Genomic DNA, 21,505 nt, shown 5'->3' with positions numbered 1-21,505 from the left:
AACTTTAGTAAAATAATTGAAAGCTCTCGTTCAGGCCTATTGTACGGTACAGTAGAGAGGAGGGGGAAAAGGGGGGTGGGGGCTCTAAACTTCTGTATATTGTTTTCTTCTCATATTTTATGGCAACAGCACACAATAGATGATGGGAGCGCAGGCTTATCAATAATGCATAAGATAGCAAGAGAAATGACAGCCACTCTGCTGGTAGGTTCTTTCCAGAAGCAAACCATAAATTTGCAGAGCAATAATAATGATTCTTCACAGGGAAATAAAGGCCACCCTCTGCTCCCCATAGTCATAAACCTGACTCACTCTTCCATTGGTTGGAAGAAAAATGCTTCCTCTCCAACCACACAGGAGTCGTACACAGGAGGTACTTCAGCCAGCCAACTTGATATGCAATCATCTCTCTTTACAGAAGAAAAAAAAATACAATTTCAGGTTTTATATTAGCCATTCTCCCATTATGCTTGTGGAGGTGAGGAGAAAAGCTGAACACACTGGCGTTGCAATGAAATACATTCAAACAGGTCAGGGGAAAAAGGAAACGTTTCTCCAAATCCTTTTAGATCGCCCGTAATCAAATCCTATTGCCAAGTGCATGGCCGTCAGATGTACGGGCGCATTATTATTATTATTATTATTATTATTTCTTTCATGTTTCCTGTTCCTGTAGAGCCGGGTCCAAACTATGGACTTGAGGCACCAAAGGGCGGTTGTCACTTGATTGACAGTACTCGTCATAATATGTGGGCTGTTCCGAGTAAGGTGATCTTCTGGACTGCATGGATGTTGATGTTTCCTGGGATACAGTTGGTGAACTTTCCCATTCCCTTCTTCATGAGTCCTAGAGCTCCGATGACCACTGGTGTTGTTTCGGTCTTCATTCCCCACATCCTGTTGGTTTCAATCTCCAGGTCTTTGTACTTGGTCAGCTTCTCTGTGACTTTCACTGAGGCGTTTTTTTCGGATGGTATTGCCATGTCGATGAGCATGCACCTCGTTTCCTTCCTGTCCTTGGTAATGATGCCGGGCTTGTTGGCTTTTATCTCTCTGTCAGTGTGGCTGGGCGTGTCCCACAGGATGGTGACGTCATTGTTTTCAGTGACCGTTTTTGGCTGACGTTCGTACCACTTCTCAGTCGTCTTGATCTTGTAAGTCCTGCAGATCTTCCAGCGCAGGTATGCTGCTGCCTTGTTGTGCCTGTATATGTACTCGGTATTTGCCAGTTCCGGGCAGCTTGAGACCAGGCACGTTGCCAGGTAGGTGGTTTTCGTGTCTAAACCCCCCCCCCCGAAACCCCACGGCCCGTCTGAAATGGCACCAATAATTATTTAGTTGTAGAGCCGAAGGAACGGAGAAGACCGTAGGTTCACACTTTAGCCGTGTAGGCAACTTTCTTTAATCTACGGTAAATCAGAGAGACAACAAAACCACAGCTCGACTGAACGGAGGTGGCAAGAATACCCAGAAAACTGGCTGAACAACCATAACTTAACCCTGCGTTAACCTGCCAGGGCAACCATGACTTAACCCTTAGTTCCTGGGTTGAATTCTGTCCCTAATACGTGTCCACCACATAGTTATCGTTTTGATTATTTGTCACCGCCCCTCTAGCCTACTCATACACTGCATCTATCGTGACTGACAGGCGTTAAACCTGTCAGTTAATTTGTTTCCAAACATGATGTATCTTATTGGTCTGTTTCGTAAAACAAATAAAATCACACGCTTTTGATTGGCTCAGGGGTCTGACGAGTCAGCTAAGCAACCTGCCACTGGTTATGCTAGCTAAATGGTCGATCTATAGTTTGCTTTTCAAAAGCAATGGAGCCGCCGAAAGCTACCTGTAAATCAGGCAAGAGCAGTAAAGTTAATATTCGCAAAATCAGTGATTTTTTTGTTTCAACGTGTCCCGACTCAAAAAAAAAAAGAACATTACAGATGATCTGGTCACTAACGTTACCGATTTTCCGGAGCAAGTGTTGGCAGACCCACTGCCCTCCTCCTCGGAAACGGAGCCAGAGTTAGCAGACCCGCCGTCCTCTACCTCGGAAACGTTTTCACACGACTTTGTGGATTATATTGGTGGGAAAATATCAGACGAACAGAGAAGAGAAATATACTCACTGGACTGGTCGGCCAATATCGGACAAACATTCCCTACAAAACTAGGAGGTAAACTACGTTTCAACGTCATTGGATTGACCAGTTTAGCTGGCTAGTATACTCAACAAGGTCCGACGGTTGTTTTTGTAAGCACTGTGTTGCGTTTGCAGTCGAGCATGTGGGCAAGGGAGGGCACAGAAAAGCTGGCAAGCTAATTAATGTCCACTTCTCAGACTGGAAACATGCTTTAGAGACGTTCAAAGACCATGCACAAAAGGCATATCACAAGGATGCATGTTTGAAAGCGGACAATTTCCAAATGGTTCTCAACAATAAAATGGATGCAATTTCACTGAGGCTAGATTCAGAGAGAAAAAAGCGAGTCCAAGAAAACAGAGAAAAACTCAAAAGCATCATTGCAACGTTGATTTTTTGCGGTCGCCAAGAACTCGCCCTGAGAGGTGATATTGATTCAGGACCAGTGACATTGAATGAGCCAACTCACAATGACGGAAATTTCAGGGCTTTACTCAGGTTTAGGGCTACATCTGGCGACACAGTACTGTTACAACACTTGAGTAAATGTGCAGCAAACGCTAGCTACTGCAGTCCTGATGTACAAAATGAAATAATCAGCATCATTGGAGATGCGAAAACAAACAAACTGGTGCAGAAAGTAAACTCCGCGCAGTGTTTCGCTGTGTTGGCAGAGGACATGAAAGATGTTTCAGGGCGGGAGCAGCTTTCTGTCTGTGTCAGATACGTGAACCAGCATGACAGCCAATATAGCATCAGAGAGGATTTTTTGTCCTTTATTGATATCGAGAAGTTAACCGGGGAGGCAATCGCCAATTCAATCGAAAGTCCGTTGACAAATGCAGGCGTTGATTTACAGTTTTTACGTGGCCACGGATACGACGGCGCATCTGCCATGAGTGGCCGTTTAAATGGTGCCCAAGCTAAAATCAAAGAGAAGAACAAGCAAGCAGTTTATGTGCACGGTGCCAGCCACAGTTTGAATTTGATCCTAAACAAGTGCTGCACTGTACAAATGGTGCGAAATTGCTTTGGAATTGTCTCGGAAATCTGCACTTTGCAGTCTGCATGCAGTCTGCGACACGAGACGGAGCGTCTTTTACCCGACTGCAAGAAAACGTGACTGACGAAGTTGTGTGAAACGAGATGGGTCGAACGCCACGACGCAATATTTACATTCAACGAGCTTTTAGACCCTGTGCGATCCAGCCTGCAGAAAATCAGTGAAACCTTCACAGGAGACACATCTGTCAAAGCCACTCAGCTCTTTAATTCAATTGACAATGCAGAATTCATGCTGTCCATGAATGTGAGTGAGAAGATGCTTGCAAAAACCTACCACCTGTCCACCTTCCTTCAGAAGGAAAATTGTGACTTGGTGAGTTGCGTTTCAGCTGCTGATGCTGTTATTAAGCAGGTAGATGAGATGAGGGCTAACTCTGAGATAGAGTTCAGGCAGATTTTCAAAAAAGACCTCTTCCCAAGCAGCCAAGTATGGGGTTGAATTTCGACCACGAAGAGGCATGGACTGCAATGAGGATCCATTGAAGGCCTGTGAAAATCACTACCGGCAAAAGCTTTTCATAGTCATGCTTGACTTTTATTCATCACAGATGAAGGAACGCTTCAGCAAACACAGAAATGTGATCTCCAACCTCTGCTCCTTACTGCCATCTAAGGTCAGCATGCTGAACGACAGCTCAGCTCAAGCGCTCTCCAACCTGTATCCTGATGAAGTGTCACCGCATCTGGAAGTTGTAAAGTCAGAAATTGACACCTGGCGGGATAAATGGAAAGATGCAACTTATGTTCCACAAAATGCCATTGAGGCATTAAATGCCTGTAACAGTGAGTTGTTTCCAAGCATCTTCAAGCTTCTCCGCGTTTTGACCACGCTTCCTGTCACCAGTGCCCATGTCGAGAGAAGTTTTTCCCGTCTGGGGAGGATCAAGGACAAAATGCGCAGTACAATGACGGAAAGACGGCTTAATGGACTGACATTGCTCTCGGAGCACAGAGACACTGTGGTGACGCCGGAAGAGGTACTGGACATCTTTTGCAGACAAAAAAGACGATTGGACCTGCTTTTATAAGGTAAGACCCACTTTTATTTATTAATGCATTGATGATTATCTATGGGCCATTAATACGTTGACATTTACCGTACGGTTGGGTATTAGGCTATAGTATACAGTGTGGGAATTTTATTTACCGGTAGCTTTCGACAGTGTTGCCCGACCCCCCCCCCCAAATATGTTTCTGGCTACGGGCCTGATGGGAGACGATGACTGAAGTAAACTGGGAGACATTATATCAAGGAAAATGACTGACTGAACTGAACTGAGAGACATGTGACTGTGGAAGAGCCCACACCCGCTTGCACATTCAAGTTCAATTACAGGTTCAAGTTCATTTATCCACCGCAGTGCAGAGCCCGACCCCCTCAAACCTGCTGGAATAATTAAATATTCTGAGGCTGAACCGACGCGATCGGGCCGAGCCTGACAGGGTTCGGATTGAGAATTACAAACTCAGCTGTTCAGATATTTACATTTTCCCACATGACGAATTTTAAGAATGAGTTTCAACGTTTGCTTTGTATTTTGAGCACAAAATGAAAGAAGGCAAACAACTGGAGCCTGACGCTCCTAATTCACTCGTTTAATTTTCTTCATCAGATTATTTGTCTCTGTCTGGCGCGACATGCATTTTGCTACATCCATGCCATTGTAATAATGTGAGACTGTTTACCCACAATAGACTATTTATTAAATGTAAAATATCAGGTCAGGGAGTCTGAAGGCTTTCAGACAGATCTACATCATCATCACCATCAGAATAATGTTTATGTACACGGCACCTTTTTAAAAACTGGTTGTGCTTCACAACAAAGTGGAATGAAAGTAAAAGAAAAGAAGTGCAGTTGGGTCAGTTGGATGATTGAATTTATTTATTTAAGAGCACGTCAAATTTGTACGACAAATAATTTGACAGTAATAACTTACAGATGTGAAACACGTCATACTAATTGACGGTGCATTAAAATAAGGCTCGAGTGAGCAAGTATGTCTCATTCTGTTAAATGCCTTTTGCCTGGACTCCTCTCTCCTTGTTTCTGTAAGTGTTTACGTGTTTAATTAGGTGTTTATTTACTTGATTGTGATCACTGGCGTAAATATAGGTGGTGTAGCCGGTGCAGTGGAACCAGGGCCCGTCGCTAGGAGGGGCCCGTCAATATTTCTGCATGCATTGTGCTAGTCCAATGTTACGTGTCTGTTTTGAGCATGTGATGATAGCTTGTTTAGCGCGCGCAATATCATTTACCTATCTAGCCTACCTAAGTAACGTTAGAATAATAAAATCAAGCAAGCAAGCATGAGTTACACACACAGAAGTGGATGTAAAAAGAGTAAGGAGAGCAAGGAAAAAAAGAAAAGCTTCAATGTGTGCTGCGTGCGTGCCAAACCATGCAATCTACCAGGTTTTGAGTGTGATGTGTGCTCCCCTGTTACAGTGGAATGACAAGGCTATTGGCTATATTACAGCCTAGTTGCTTTGTTGACTTGTTTCATTGCCTTGTCGACTGATTTGATTTAGAGACCGTCTGTTTAGGTTTCCCAACTCTGTCCGTGGTGCGTCCGCTCTCCGTGGTTCTGAAGTGTAGCCAATCTTTGACGTACCGACCTTTACAATAACTAATCTGTGTAAACTTTGTCTGTTACTTTGATATTTCTATTTTATTTGTTATATTTTATGCTGTGAAGCACTTTGTGATTGTATATCTGTGAATGGTGCTATACAAATAAATTATTAAAATTACTTGCTAAACCCACCTATGGTGGTGGTGGTGTGTGTGTGAGCGAGTGCGAGAGAGACGGGGGGGGGGTCTACGAGGGTTGCCTGCATCAGGGCCCATAATAAATGTGTTACGACAGTAATTGTGATACGTGCCACGGGGAGGGCTCGAGATTAAGTTGGACATGGTTTTAGGCGATTAACACGAGCTTTATTCAATAATGTCTTTCCCTCGCAAGGGCCGATGCGCTGCTCTCTCATGAGCCGCGCCCCCTCTCTCCGCGTGCAGCCGAGGCTAAGCCACACCCCCTACCATAGTGACGTACGTGTTTATTTGCATACAGAGTGGGGAAGTGAGATCCGATCACAAGTATCCGTCGCCAGGTCTCATTTATAAAACAGTGCGTAGGATCCTTACTAAAGGTGTACGTGCACACAAAAGCCGAAAATGGCGTGGGCCAAAAAAAAAAACCCAAAACACTTAAATGTGTGAGAGGCATCGTTATACAACCTGGCTTCAATTCACCACCTCACCATCTGCGTTTACGTACAGGTGCGCACATTCTCCCGTCAAGTTTGTTTTTATAGATCACAAGTTTTGCGTGGGAAGTGGCGGACGCCTCTTTCAGGCACCGTTTTCTGCGTACGCAACGGTTATAAACGAGACCTGCATTTGCCAGGACTTAAGCCCCTACCGTTTTGAGTGTAGCCTCGAATATAATTTTAACTTTAAGCCTATGTGAAGCCCGACATAAAACGTAACGTGTGTGACTGTCCAATAGTCTTCGTAATATAACAGCTTGTCAAAATAAACGCAGGTCTCTAAACTGCCGTGTGTGTGTGTGTGTGTGTGTGTGTGCGCGCGCGCGCGCGTACGCCGCGAATGTGTGGGTGGGTCTTATGGTCAGCGCTGAGTGACGTCATACAAATTAAAGCGCGAAGAGACGAGCAGAGGAGAAACGGCAGAGCGTGCAGGAAAAAAAAAGCGACAACTCAATCTTTTTGGATTTTTCCAAAAGAGAAGGAAGGGTAAGAAGTTAGCCTAACTCTTCAATAATGGTTGAAATTGCCTGTTGACTGATGAAGAGAAAGTCTCTTCATCATAATTGTACAATCATGGTGAACAGAAAGTCCCTTCATCATGATTGTAGGTGCCGTTTAGCTAGCGGGCCATGCTCATCAGATCTCACAGCATACTTTTATTGTCCTTTAGCAGTGTTTTTCTCGTAAATAAATCAAATTTCCATAAAACGAACTAAAACTTTGAAAGGTAAATAAGGTGCCAGAGTGTATAAAAAAAGCATCAAAATAGAGCGTGTTTATAAAAAAAAAGAAATTCCGGGGCGGACCCCCCTACAGAAGTCCGGGCTAAGCCCCGAATGTCCTCAAATCCTGGAAACGCCCCTGGCCACTCGAAACGCACGTGGAGACGCATTCTAATGCCAGGTGTGAACTGACATATTTACAGCTGTCCACTTGTGATCGGCTCATCCAAGACGTATGTCAATGCCAGGTGTAAACAGGCTGTGTGTGAGTGACCACGATTTGCGGCGCATAGCCCACAGCAGCATTTGTGTGGCCGTCGGGGGGGGGGGTTACATTATCTTTAAAATGTAATCCTGGAAAATAATCCCCCGTTTTTAAAAATTGTATCGATAATCAGATTATATCTTTTTTTCTGTAACTGTGTTAGAATACAGTTACATTTTTTGTATCCTGATTACCTAACGCCCGTTACTGTCTTCCGTTACTCACCTATGCTGTGAATAGATTAATATCCTGATTCACACTGCTCTTCAGCCCTGTATTGATAATGAGCGGTAGATTGAGGACTAGCAACATAGTGCCTCATTGGTAAGACTTGGTGCCTTACAGAAAGAGGATCCTGGGTTTGATCGTGGTCTTCCCACATGGAGTTGGCATGTTTTTTTTCTGTTTTGTGTAGATTTCCTCATGGTACTACATTTTCACCATTAGTGCAGTACAGTATGAAAGGTTTGTGTTTGTGGGCCGTGTGATGGACTGGTAGACTGCTGGGATAGAAGCCATCCCCTTATGACCCTTCTTTGGGTTAAAGGATAATTCCCTTTTTTATAACCTGGTTCTGATTTTCATAGTTTTTTTTATCAGTTATGATATAATTTTACTTACCGGCTTTGTTTTGGAGACTTTGGACACAAGACCACTGCTATAGACAGAGCTTCACAACTGAACAGGATCGTTAAACCCGTGCTTTCATCATCAATGACAAAAACAAACAAAAAACAAAAAACAGAACCTTGTGCCTCACTCAGACTGTGTGTATGATGTCCCATTATCTATGGTTTCTCAGTTGCGATGGTCGATAGTTACCCACCATTTAAGTGAATTGCGGATTTATGGTCTGAAAATTCATAAATCTGCACTCCACTCCCTGGTCAGAGGCGCCACACAAAGGCTTTATTGTGTTGGATGGTCCAGTTGGAGAAATCAGAATTCGAGACGCAGCACAAATTGGCTGAGTTCTGACGTCACCACTCTTTCCAATATGGCTGAATGCGGAGAGTCATATGCTAAAAGCCGGGCGGCACGGTGGCCCAGTGGTTAACGCTTTTGCCTCACAGCAAAAAGGTCCTGGGTTCGAACCCCAGGCTGTCCCAGGTCCTTTCTGTGTGGAGTTTGCATGTTCTCCCCATGTCTGCGTCGGTTTCCTCCCACCATCAAAAAGACATGTGTGTTAGGGTTAACGCTCCTGTCTGTGTCCCTGAGCAAGGCAATGGAAAGTAGAACTGGAGTTGGTCACCGGGTGCTGCAGCTGCCCACTGCTCCTATACAATAGGATGGGTTAAATGCAGAGAACAGTTTTTTTTGTAACAATATAACTTATTGTAATAATACAATGACAAAATAAAGTGGCTCTCTTCTTCTAATTTCATACAATAAAGCTGAAAATGAACCAGGAGTAGAAATGTAAAAGTGCTATAGCATTGAATTTCCTGTGGAAGCCACACATACAGCAGACACTTGCTTCCATCTGTGCTCACTTCCATCTTTTCTTCAATCTTCCAACCCTAAAGCATGCGTATACAAAATACTACTCAGATGGCCAGGTTGTGACATATTCCCGTTTTGGAGAAAAGTACAACCTGATATTATTTGAATTGGCTGCTCTTTCCTGTAAGTTGAACCCTGAAGTAGCTCAGCAAAGTGAGTAACCATAAATAATGTCAGACATTTGGGTACTATCTTTTAACTTGCACTATTGTTTTCACTTTTAAATACATGATTTAGATAACAGGGTTGAATTGGACTTGTTGAAACATGGCTGACGCTCCTGTTCAATTGCCCGAAAGGATGCTGTTGTAAAACTGTGTGGTCCTGTGTCCAAAATCTCCAAAATGAAGCCGATTAGTAAAACGAAATCATAACTGATGTGCACGATGACAAAAACAAAGAAAATAAGACAAGGTTGTAAAAAACGCAATTATCTAGAGGATGAATGAATGAATGGATGAGGGCTTATAAGAGGTACATTTATATTCAGCTGAGGCAAAAGTACAGGAAAATGTACTCCTCCACGATCTGCTGCAGTATGTGCCTGCCAGTGATGTGGGGATGATAGATAAACATGACCGGTTGATTGTGTATATTTCATGCGGATGGCAAGTCTAAACATTTGAAGAGCATGTGTGCTTTCATCTCAGGAGACGGACACGTGTATCAGTGAAAGGCTGAAAAGTTCAATTACACACAAGCAACCACAATATTTTGGGGACGTCATGTGAGATGATGGAGCTGAATGGGGCAAGTGTGTGAAGAGAGCCAACCCAACAAAGAGGAAATAACGAACATGATTGATTACACGAGGATTGGAAAAAGAAAATGTCTTCAGTTGTAAATGTCCTCCTTTTGAAAAAAAAAATCCCTCAGCACCAGGAAGAGTTGCAAGCACATCCCTTCCTTTTGCTCTTATCTGGCCCCTTCAGTGGTGCACAGTGGCTATATATATACCTAACTAATGCATTTCTTTCTGACTGACATTTTTCCAAGCAAAAAAAAAAATAATAAAGAAAAAAAATCCCACCTGCATTTGGGTATCGTAGTGGTCTATTTTGTTGCCTACCAACATGGGGATCCCGGTTCGAATCCCCGTGTTGCATCTGGCTTGGTTGGGCATCCCCACAGACACAGTTGGCCGTGTCTGTGGGTGGGAAGCCGGATATGGGTATGTGTCCTATTCACTGCACTAGCGCCGGCTCTGGTCAGTTGGGGCGCCTGTTCAGGAGGGGAGCGGGAACTGGGAGGAACAGCGTGATCCTCCCACGCTCTCCATCTCCTTGGCAAAACTCCTCAGTGTCAGGTGTAAAGAAGTGGCTGGCAACGCCACGTGTATTGGAGGAGGCATGTGGTAGTCTGCAGCCCTCCCCGGATCGGCAGAGGGGGTGCAGCAGCGACCGGGACAGCTCGGAAGAATGGGGTATTTGGCCGGGTACAATTGGGGAGAAAAGGGGGGGATCACCCAAAAAAATCCTACCCTATAAAATTTGGATCCCCCCCTCACTTGGATGCTATGAGTGAGCGCAAAGTTTTTACAGTGGTAAATCTCAGGGGGGAACAGAGGCAGTTACTGGAATGGAGCGGTGAAGCCCGGAGCCAGACGGCAACAACATCTGCCGTCCCTGGAGACTGTCATCAGCAGTTTGGCCTAAAAGAATGGCTACTTACATACGGTTGTCCATGCACCAGCTCCGTTTCCACCCGAGACTGCAATAACACGCGTCTCCTTGTTGATTTGAAAATTGCACGGCCTGCTTGTGTCAACGCTTGATTAAGTTGTGCAAGTTAATCATTGGAGATTCTTTCTGAGGCCTTCCTGTTGAACGTTACGGTAAACACTTTTTTTTTTCTTCCACTTGATTTCTCACCCGGCACACCTCCTTGAGAGCTGAAAGGCGTTCGTTCATGTTCAGGAAGTGAATGAGTTGTTTCGGCTGAGAGAAATATGCCCTGGTCTTATCCACCACCAACACATAATGGAAAAGATTAATATCCTTTAAAGAATCTATTAAATGTTAAGATCAACGGATGTAAAAGGTGAGAAACTCAATTTCCATTAAACATGAGGGGATCAGTAAATTGAAAAAAAAGGGAAAAAACCCCCCCAAAAACATCCAGCTCAAATCTGCAGTTATTTTAAAAGTGGTTTGATCGAGTTCTCCACACAGATGATATTAATATTCTGCTGAATGCTATTCAAAAGCCAGTTCCTCACTATGCCTTCCATAAAGATAATCTCATTTCTTACTTGGCTGAACTTGAGAAGCGGCCCATGCAGATAAAGCGGACACCAACCATTTCTGGCTGACCTTTCCAAAGAGGGACCTGGGCTGCATCAGAAAACAAAAAACACCCAATGAAAATGTAAATGCCTAACTTGAAAGGCATCCCTCTGTTTTCCCTCTGCCCGCTCGCACAGTAATTCACTGGCAGTGATTTATCTCAACCTTAGAGAAAAGATATTTGGATTCGCGTGTCAACAACAGGAAGGTATCTCTGGCCCTTATGATGGAATATGATAGAATCTTCCGGGCGGCTTTATACACAACTTCCTCTCCCTTTTTTTCCGGGCAACAAAACATTCTTGTGAATGGTGTCTGTGATAGTAAATGCCTATGGAGACTCGAGATGTTAATCTCTTGGTAACATCACCCCTCTCTTTATTGTTAAAAAAAAACAAACAAAACAAAAAACAAACTCAACAACAACACTGAATTGTGATGCATGACGTGATGCAGCAGTGTGGTGTGTTCCCTGTGCTTGATAACAACAGTCCTCCGGGGCTTAACGTCACTACAATCAGCATTAAGATCATCTCAAAATGTCATGTGCTTTTTTTGGGGGGGGGGGGCTTTTTTGAGTGTTGTCAAGGCAAAGGAAAGGCATGGCTGAAAGGAGAGAGAGAGAGAGAGAGAGAGAGAGAGAGAGAGAGAGAGAGAGAGAGAGAGAGAGAGAGAGAGAGAGAGAGAGAGAGAGAGAGAGAGAGAGAGAGAGAGAGAGAGAGAGAGAGAGAGAGAGAGAGAGAGAGAGAGAGAGCAGTGTTTCCAGGTCCATGCAGACAAGTTCTCAAACCCTGAACTTCGTGCAAAGCACAATGATTTATTGACATTTTGTCTCTGCCCAGACCTTCACCAGAAAATACCAATGTCTCGCAGCCATACTAATATCTTGTAGCTGTACTGTTCAGAAAAAAAAGAAAAGAAAGAAAAAGACACGCATTACTCTGAGACACGTATTATTGCTGTCCTTCTATATTGTTATATAACACTTTTAAAAAGACAGCTTTATGTTTGGTGAAAGTAGAGACGCATTGCTTTGGATGCGAGAACACCTTGGATAAAAGCCTGTGGGGGAAGTTGCATTGTGTGCCAGTCAAACCTTGCGGTCATGTCTGTACAGACCATTGTAGGCTCAGGTACGAAGTCTTTATAAATGCTCTTACAAAACAACTCTTTTCTCTTTCTTCTTTTTTTTTTTCTCAAGGTTGGTTTTGGGAGAGCAGACATCAGAACTACTCGGGGAGCGGCCCATTAAATCAGCAGCACATGAACCCACTTCAGGCAGGCTGGTGGTCGGCAGGTCAGGAAATCATTGTGAAATCTTCAATAAATATGCCGTTGCATTATGAAGATGACAGATTATATGCGCTTGCATTTTCCTCGCTTTGAATCAGCATAAACTCACCATGAATTCAATGTGCGTTATTATAAATAAAGTTTGAAAGCTATGGTTTATTTACCCTTAACATTTGCTCTCACATAAACCCCATTGCATTTTGATGAAATGTTTTTTATAAATAAATCACTATGATAGACAGACAGATCAATAAATCAATGTCATAGACAGACAGACAGATCAATGATTCAATATAAGACAGCGAGATCAATTAATCAATATGATAGACAGACAGATTTATATATCCATGTGATAGACAGACAGACAAATATGTTTGTTTTTGATTGACTGACTGAATGATTGATTGGTTGGATGGGTGATTGATTGATTGATTGATATTAATCCATTTACAGCCAGTTATAAAAGCTATAAAATCTATCAGTTTTGCACTATTGCATTGCTCTCATGGAGTAATGAAAACCAGCTGATGGAGAGACAATATTTGAGGTACAGTATGTTTTCTATCACTTGTCAGTTGTATCTATAACATTTACAAAAGAACAGACAGCTGTGACTACTGTATTGGATAGAGGACAGATGGAGATAGATGCACAACGGGGGGCCTTAAGCTATGGATAACACGGTTCATGTGTTTTTCAACTGAGTGGTACTCCACTGGGGCGGCATGGTGGTGCAGTGGTTAGTGCGGTCGCCTGGGTTCGAGCCCCGGGGTAGTCCAACCTTGGGTGTCGTCCTGGTTGTCCTCTGTGTGGCGTTTGCATGTTCTCCTCATGTCTGCATGAGTTTCCTCCAGGTGCTCCGGTTTCCTCCCACAGTCCAAAGACATGTAGGTCAGGTGAATCAGCTGTACTAAATTGTCCCTAGGTGTGAATGTGTGTGAGTGTGTGTGTGTGTGTGTGTGTGTGTTGGCCCTGTGATGGCCTGTCGGCCTGTCCAGGGTGTCTCCCCGCTTGCCGTCCAATGACTGCCAGGATAGGCTCCAGCATCCCCGCAACACTGAGAGCAGGATAAGCGGTTTGGATAATGGATGGAATGGATGGCACTCCACTGAAATTGATTCATGGTCTTGGATATTTGTTGACAGTGGTAGGTCTCAAGGTGTTGAGAATAATGTTGAAGATCTTAAATGGTAATGCGTAAGATAAGTCTCATCCATTCTCTGCCCAGTACATTTTAAAAACGCTGATTTGTGGGATGCAAAGCGAGGCAAGAGATAAAGGTTCACCCCTAAAACTGTGGGCATGGAGATGCATCTCTGACTGGTAATTTGTCATTACTTTTTGGTTTTTGCCCACTGTTCTCAGACTACCTTGAAGTCTCCAGTATTACATCGCCAATAGAGGCAGGCAGTACAACAGCACAACTAAAGCTACTTTACATATAAAGTGATTTGGCGACATTATCTTGAAATTATGTCCAATGGTGAAAGGTTTCATCAGGTAGAAGACATGTAATACATCTAATATTAAACAATGTTGTAGAGATATTGCCATAAAATGTCTACAACTCGAAAAAAACTCGTTTAGGGCTAATTTCACTTGAGGGACTATAGGTAACTTCTACCTGGTTTCTGACTTCTGTCACTCAGCTGTTTGAATGACAAAAAATAGACAAGGCAAGCAAAATCAAATATAAAGGCGTCGGGTACTCCGCATTTTTGCTGACATCTGCCTTTTCCAAGCACATTTTGTAGATATCAGTTTGCTGCCACTGCCGCATGCCTTGATGTGGCCTGCAAGTGCAACTTCTGTGTTTATAAAACACATAAGAATGTGCAGAGATTATGATCCTTTACCTCAATCACCAACACTTAGCGGCCCCTCCTGATAACAGACACGCACATGTGCATGCACACACACACACACACACACACACACACACACACACACACACACACACACACACACACACACACATACACACACATGTGCACACGCATTATCCATCTCATGTTGTCCAAGAACTCTAAACGCCCCTGCCTTGCATCACACAGATAAAATGGTAAAGGCCCGAGGCGGCACAGAAATTTCTTGACAGCCTTGCATTCTCCATCTGCAACAAATGACAGTCTTGCTTTCAGTTGCTCTCACCCTATTGTGCAAGAACTCAACAATGCAAATGTTGGCAGTTTGCCCTTGTGAGAGAAAAAAATGACCACATTCTATACCGCAAAAGCCACACGACTGATTCCCCAAAAAGCCAACGTTTGTCCATCAAAAGACGTACTCCCCCCATAAGAGCGTTTCCAAACCAAACATTGAACCCTGCCGGCTCACTCCTTGCGAGTCACTCTGGAAAAGAGCATCGTCTAAGAGCTTAAAATGCAGGCATTTTGTTTTTGGCCCCACGTGTGCCAAATCTCCGTCCCCGTTGCAGGGTTGACTATGTCTTTGCTTCTAACTATGCACCTTTATGCAGTGTCACATTGTGCCTTCATCTCATCGCGCTGGTGTGTTACCGTTCCTCTCACTCCAAGAATTCTTCACCCTCACCTGCATCATGAACAACACCGTCTTCGAGCAAGCAATCAAAATAAAATGTGAAGTCTTTATGCCTGGGTGATAGCAATGTGAGCTGCAGGCCTTGGGCGTGTTCTGTATGCCAGTGATAAAAAGCCAGACACAATGCAACAGTGGTGCACACTCTCAGCCAGTGGAGGGAAGGGAGGAAATAGAAAATCTTCTCGCACATACTGATCAGGACTGATTTATTCCATGCAATGACACATCTCCTCTTATTTCCTAAGGTAGGCCGTTAAAGCTCCACTGAGGTTTGATGAACACCTCCCTCCTTTCTCTCCACCACTTGAGTATTACCACGGACATGATCGTCTGGAAAAGACCCAACGCAATTGGATTTCATTTTTCTCCCTCACTTTGGGAAAATATGTGATTATGTGATATTCTCTCTTGCACCTGTAGCAAACAAAACACCGGGAGGTACTCTGCCCCCCCCCCACACACAATGTTTGGCCTTATAAAGAATTGATTGAGCATTGATTATAGAAAATTGATTCGTTGAAAATTGATAGAAAATTGATTAGTGAATCAGCCGTACTAAATTGTCTCTAGGTGTGGTTGTGTGAGTTGGCCCTCTGATGGAGTGGCGGCCTGTCCAGGGTGTCTCTCCTCATTCCACCCAATGACTGCTGGGATAGGCTCCAGCATCCCCGCGACCCTGAGAGCAGGATAAGTGGTTTGTTTAATGGATGGATGGATAGAAAATTGATTGGAACATCTCTTCATTAATTTGATTATTAAATCAAGCCTTCCCAGTCAACAGAATAGACAAAGAAATCAGCTGTAAAAGTATGCTTAGGTCGTTGTTGGCATGATTGTTATCATTATCTGTAATGTTTCCTGGAGAAACTGGCAGACAAGAACCTAAACACACAACTCTCAGACAAGGAGGTTACAACAACACTCATTTTAATGGTCAAGGGCAGGCAGGGGTCAGTACACAGGAAATCAGTCTGACAGGTGACCAAATAGACAAGGGGCAGGCAGACAGGCAAAACATGTTCAAAACCCGAGTTCTAGTTACCGGGGTTTTCAGTCCAAACGGGTGAACAGGTCCGACAAGGGGCAGGCCAGAGATACAAGGTCCAGGAAACAGGCTTAAGACTTCAAACACGGACAGACTGGTAGAACGAGAGCTAATGAAACGCTGGATGGCTTTGCTGAATACACAAGGCTACCTGGCCGGGGAACAGGGAAACCAGGGGAGTATATGAGCTGGGAAACTAATGAGGGAATAGGGAACATGTGTGGGATACATGGAGTTGACTGAAGAGAAAACCATGGGCTGGAACTGACAGGAAAACACAGGTGAACTTCAAAATAAAACAGGGAAGCCAACAGAGAATGATAGCGGTAATAGGCTGACTGACTCGAACTATGGAAGACAATCTACTACTACTACTACTACTACTAGTTTTGACTCTCACCTCCACAATCCCACCCTTCCCCTTCTCCTTCTCCTTCGCCCAACAGTAGCATAGTTTCTACCAGCACCCTGCTGGCTAACGGTACCGGTGGCAGTCGTTTGAAACAATGGAAGATAATCACTGCCGAAAATAACTGACTGAACTACACTGGGAGATTACACTGGTCAGCCAAAACATTAAAACCACCTGCCTAATATTGTATAGGTCCCCCTCGTGCCACCAAAGCAGCTCTGACCCATCAAGCCATGGACTCCACAAGACCTCTGAAGGTGTCCTCTGGTATCTGGCATCAAGACGTTAGCAGCAGATCCTTTTAAGTCCTGTAAGTTGCGAGGTGAAGTCTTTATGGATCAGACTTGTTTTTCCAGCACATCCCACAGATGCTCAATCAGATTGAGATCTCAGCAATTTGGAGGCTAAGGCAACACCCCGAACTCCTTGTCATGTTCCTTAAACCATTCTTGAACAATTTTTGCAGTGTGGCAGGGCGCATTATCCTGCTGAAAGAGTCCACTGCCATCCAGGAATACTGTTACCATGAAAGGATGTATGTGGTCTACAGTGATGTTTAAGAAGGTGTTACCTGTCAAAGTAACAGTCACATGAATGCCAGAACCCAGGGTTTCCCAGCACAACATTGCCCAAAGCATCACATAGCCTCTGCCGGCTTGCCTCCTTCCCATAGTGCATCCTGGTGCCATCTCTTCCCCAGGTAAATGACACACACGCACCCGGCTGTCGACGTGATGTAAAAAACGTGATTCATCAGACAAGGCCACCTCCTTCCATTGCTCCATGGTCCAGTTCTGAGGCTCACATGCCCATTGTAGGTGCTATCGGCTCATCATGGTCACTCTGACCGGTCTGCAGCTACACAGCCCCATACACAGCAAGCTGTGATGCACTGTGTGTTCTGACACCTGTCTATCATAGCCAGCATTAACTTTTTCAGCAATTTGAGCTACAGTAAGTCTTCTGTGGGATCGGACCATATGGGCTAACCCCCCCCCCCCCAAGGCCATCATTGAGCCTTGGGCACCCATGACCCTGTCATCAGTTCACCGGTTGTCCTTCTTTGGAGCACTTTTGGTAGGCACTGACCACTGCATAGCGGGAACACCCCACAAGACCTGTCGTTTTGGAGATGCTCTGGCCCAGTCGTCTACCCATCACAATTTGGCCCTTGTTAAAGTCGCTCAGATCTTTATGCTTGCCTATTTTTCCTGCTCCCAGCACATCAACTTAAGGACTGACTGTTCACTTGCTGCCTAATGTATCCCACCCCTTGACAGGTGGCATTGTAATGAGATAATCAATGTTATTTACTTACCTGTCAGTGGTTTTTATGTTTTGGCTGATCGGTGTAAAAATAAACTAAGAGACATAGTAAAATGACTGACTGGGAGGCATCGTAACAAGGAAAATGAACAATTGAACTGAACTGAAAGAAATGTAATATTATCGTTATTACAGTTATTCATCTTTATTGATTGATTGATTAATTATTCGAAGCACATGTACACAGACATCTAAAAGTGGAATTGCATACTTGCAATTGCATAATTGGTTTGCATGGCTGCAAACCAAATTTTGGTCAGATGTAAGGAGGCATTACGTGCCGCTGATGCTACAGCTAATACCGCTCATAAAAGCGGTACAGTTCATGCGTTTGGTTATTATTTACATGGTGCAAGTAGAGCAGGTGACATGTGCCAGCAGGTGGTACATGCCAGTCTAAGTGGTCTGCCTGCGTTAGAAGGTAATGATCTGGTGGCAGCCCACGGTGCCGTGTAATGTAGAGGCAGTCTGGCTTTAAGACGTGATACAGTCGTTACACTCAGCCTGGCTGGCAGTGTGGGGCTGAAAGGGGGGACACGGCCGGCGCGTGTGCTCAGAGGCTGCCACTCGCTGGAAGGATGCAGACGGCGAGAGGAGAGATTCCACTACAGTTAATTAAGGAGCACTCCGCACATGCCGGCAAATCCGAAGGGGCAAATGAATTCTGTGTCAGTGGCGACGTTTCCTCAAGGGACACACCAGTGATATTTCAAAGGTGGAATTGAAAAGAGCCGTAAATCTTCTTCCTTGACTCCGGCTCGGCTGTCGTTTTTGAATCACTGTTGTGCCGTGCTATATCAAAGTGTGTGTGTGGGGGAGACATTCAGTGGAGTTCATTATTTCTTGAGCCGCACACTCACTTTTTTTTTCTTTTTCTGGAAGACATCGACAATGGACGGCACCATGAATGGATGGATATAAGGCATTCTTTTGAGATATTTGTGTACTCTTTATTGGATATCTCAGGTAAGGCTTCCCCCCCCCATCACTTCTGTTGGAAAATAAACACCCATGATTCAGAATAAAAGGTTGAATTTAGTGCCAAAAAGATATGAACAAGTATTTTAGCAGAAAAAAAAATCTTGACTCTAGACTTTGCAGCAGTTTGCATCAACATGCAATTAAATATAGTGAAATTTAAATTCGGCGAGATGTTTCTGATGTCTCGATAAGCAAAGACGTCTCCATCATATCTCGTAATACTAAATGTGGTCAAATATAATCTCCTGTAAGACCTTTATGGGCTATTCACCTGTCCGTGGTGTCAGTGTGTGTGGTGGAGAACGCCAAGCATCAGAAAGAAATGGAAAGTATCTTCCACTGTCAAAGCATGGGACCACTGACTCCAGCCACATACAGATGGCTCATGATTTCACTGATTCCTACCAAATTGATTTTGATACATTTGATAGGACTGAGAAAAGTTTCTGGCCAATTTGGTAGCAGAATCATATCATATTAAGATCACATCTTAAAAACATAACTTATAGAAGATGCCCATCATGACATAATTGAAAGAATTCAAGGGGAAATGATCATCTAATAACACTATGCAAGGCAGTCATGTTTTATTAATGTGCTGATCCAACGGCGAATGAAATGATTCAAGCATCAGTTGACTGGAACAGATTTGTGCAGTTGTATAATTTCTCATATTGAATACCTCCTCAGACAGACAGCCCTGCCCGAAACCTGACTCTTTCCTTGCTGTTGGTCTATTTGCCTTTTCTGTTGTGTCTTACCCCAAACACTATGAGGCTTTTTGATTCCTGTTACTGCTGTGTCACTGTCACATTATCCCCACGGTGACACACACACACACACACACACACACACACACACACACACACACACACACACACACACACACACACACACACACACACACACACACACACACAGCTTTGGTAACTGGCTGAACATCTTATCTTATCTTCTGTAAGTTTCCCTTTGGTTTTAAGGCAGCTGTGCAGCTGGAGAGTTTGGAGGGGAGTCATCCTGTCAGGGGAAATCTCTGCTGCATGGAAAACTCACCGGGGATGGCTCCAGATTTGCCGCGTTGTAGCTCAGTGAATAGGCAGGGCAGAGATTAAAAAAAAAAGAAAAAAAAAGAAAAAGGGAGACGTGTTAGGAGAAAAGCTCGTGCTTACATAATTGTGCTACTGATAAATTTGGATGACTAGAACATCTCACCAAGGGGTTTCAAGACCAATAGGGACCGACACCTCTGTGCCAGATGTGTGGAAAGTCATTTGTTTATAGTTATTTAGTTTCTGAGGAGGTATATGGGTGTGCTGAGTGCGTCTGTCTGTCTCCGTTGTGCGCTTATGAGTTTATGTGTTTTACGGTGCGATGTGAAAACACACACCACCGAAGTCCATAAGGGTTGTGTGTGTGTGTGTGTGTGTGTGTGTGTGTGTGTGTGTGTGTGTGTGTGTGTGTGTGTGTGTGTCAGACATACCTGTCTCACGCAAGCACACACACACACAAATGTCATAGACTAACAACATGATGTAGCTGGTTCTAACTCTGCTTCCCCCGGTCTCTAGCAGATGTGTCCTGTCATGTCCTGGCTGATCTGCCTGTGCCTCTGGGTCAGTGTGACTGCTATACAGCTGTGTCAGGCCACCTTCTATGACACCATCCAGCAGCACCATGGGACAAGGCCGGGACGAACCACCATCCACATGATTGGTGAGTCCCGTAACGCGTTCCCCTCCTGGAATGCACCATCTAGTCAACTGAGCTAACGGGCGGCGTCACAACGAACACAACCTTCACTCAGTCGTGGCTCATGGGCTGCACAGCAAAATAAGGGCATTGCTACAGTGGAAATCACTTTACAGCAGAGTCTTTACAGTGGATGGATAGATGTTGATAAGGGACACGTCCATTGCGCACAACAGCACACAGCATGACGTGCCGATGCCTAATGCGTGGAATCAGATTGTCCGGAAACTTGAAGGCAGTCACAGACAAGTTACCTTGTCCCAACATTTGTGTTCAACTCTTGTGCGTCACACTTGGTTGAGTCATTTAAGTGAGGTTTCAAAGGTATCTCTTGGACTACTAACCGAATAGTCAGTCGGCGCAACGCACTGTCAGACTACACTGCTGATTTTGCACACTCTCCCGTTTCTATTCATGCAATTTTTTTCCCATAATTCTGACTCACGTTACTCTGCTATATGCCCAACTAAACTAATTGATGTTGGAAACTGAGTACGATGGAAACCAAATTAGCGTGATGGAAAAACTGCAGCGGTGTTTTAATTATCCGGGTATGTTGACGTGAGTTTTGGATGTGGCGAACTGTTACGGTGCTGTGTCTCAGAAGGAGATGGGGACTAAGCTGACTGCTGTCAGGGCTTCATAGGGGAGTCATGGCCGTGTGTGCACGTGTGCGTGCGTGCCCCTGCCGTATGTTGTTTTCTCCTATACATTGGTGCACCGCCAGCATATCAGCTAAAGGTCTTCTCAAGGAACCAATACACTGAGTCAGAAGGCTGCCCATTCCAAAAGCCTTTACTTCATTACTCACGCTGGCATGTGTGTACTGAAGGTCAACCACCGGTGAAAAAGAAAAATAAGAGGCGTCCGGGTAACGTA

The 21,505-nt window shown here is 44.3% G+C and overlaps 1 protein-coding gene across 1 annotated transcript in view; it reads left to right on the top strand.

Moving 5' to 3' along the window:
* Positions 1-20,460: 20,460 nt before the first annotated feature.
* The window catches only part of tafa1a (TAFA chemokine like family member 1a), a 54,045-nt gene continuing 53,000 nt past the window's right edge, over positions 20,461-21,505 (top strand). Inside the window, 1 exon segment of the mRNA XM_056274549.1 lies at positions 20,461-20,551. Within this exon segment, the coding sequence (XP_056130524.1) occupies positions 20,461-20,551 (91 nt within the window).

The sequence above is a fragment of the Lampris incognitus genome, chromosome 2, assembly GCF_029633865.1.
Source record: "Lampris incognitus isolate fLamInc1 chromosome 2, fLamInc1.hap2, whole genome shotgun sequence".
NCBI classification, from domain to species: Eukaryota; Metazoa; Chordata; class Actinopteri; order Lampriformes; family Lampridae; genus Lampris; species Lampris incognitus.
This window is presented reverse-complemented; position numbering and strand designations above follow the sequence as displayed.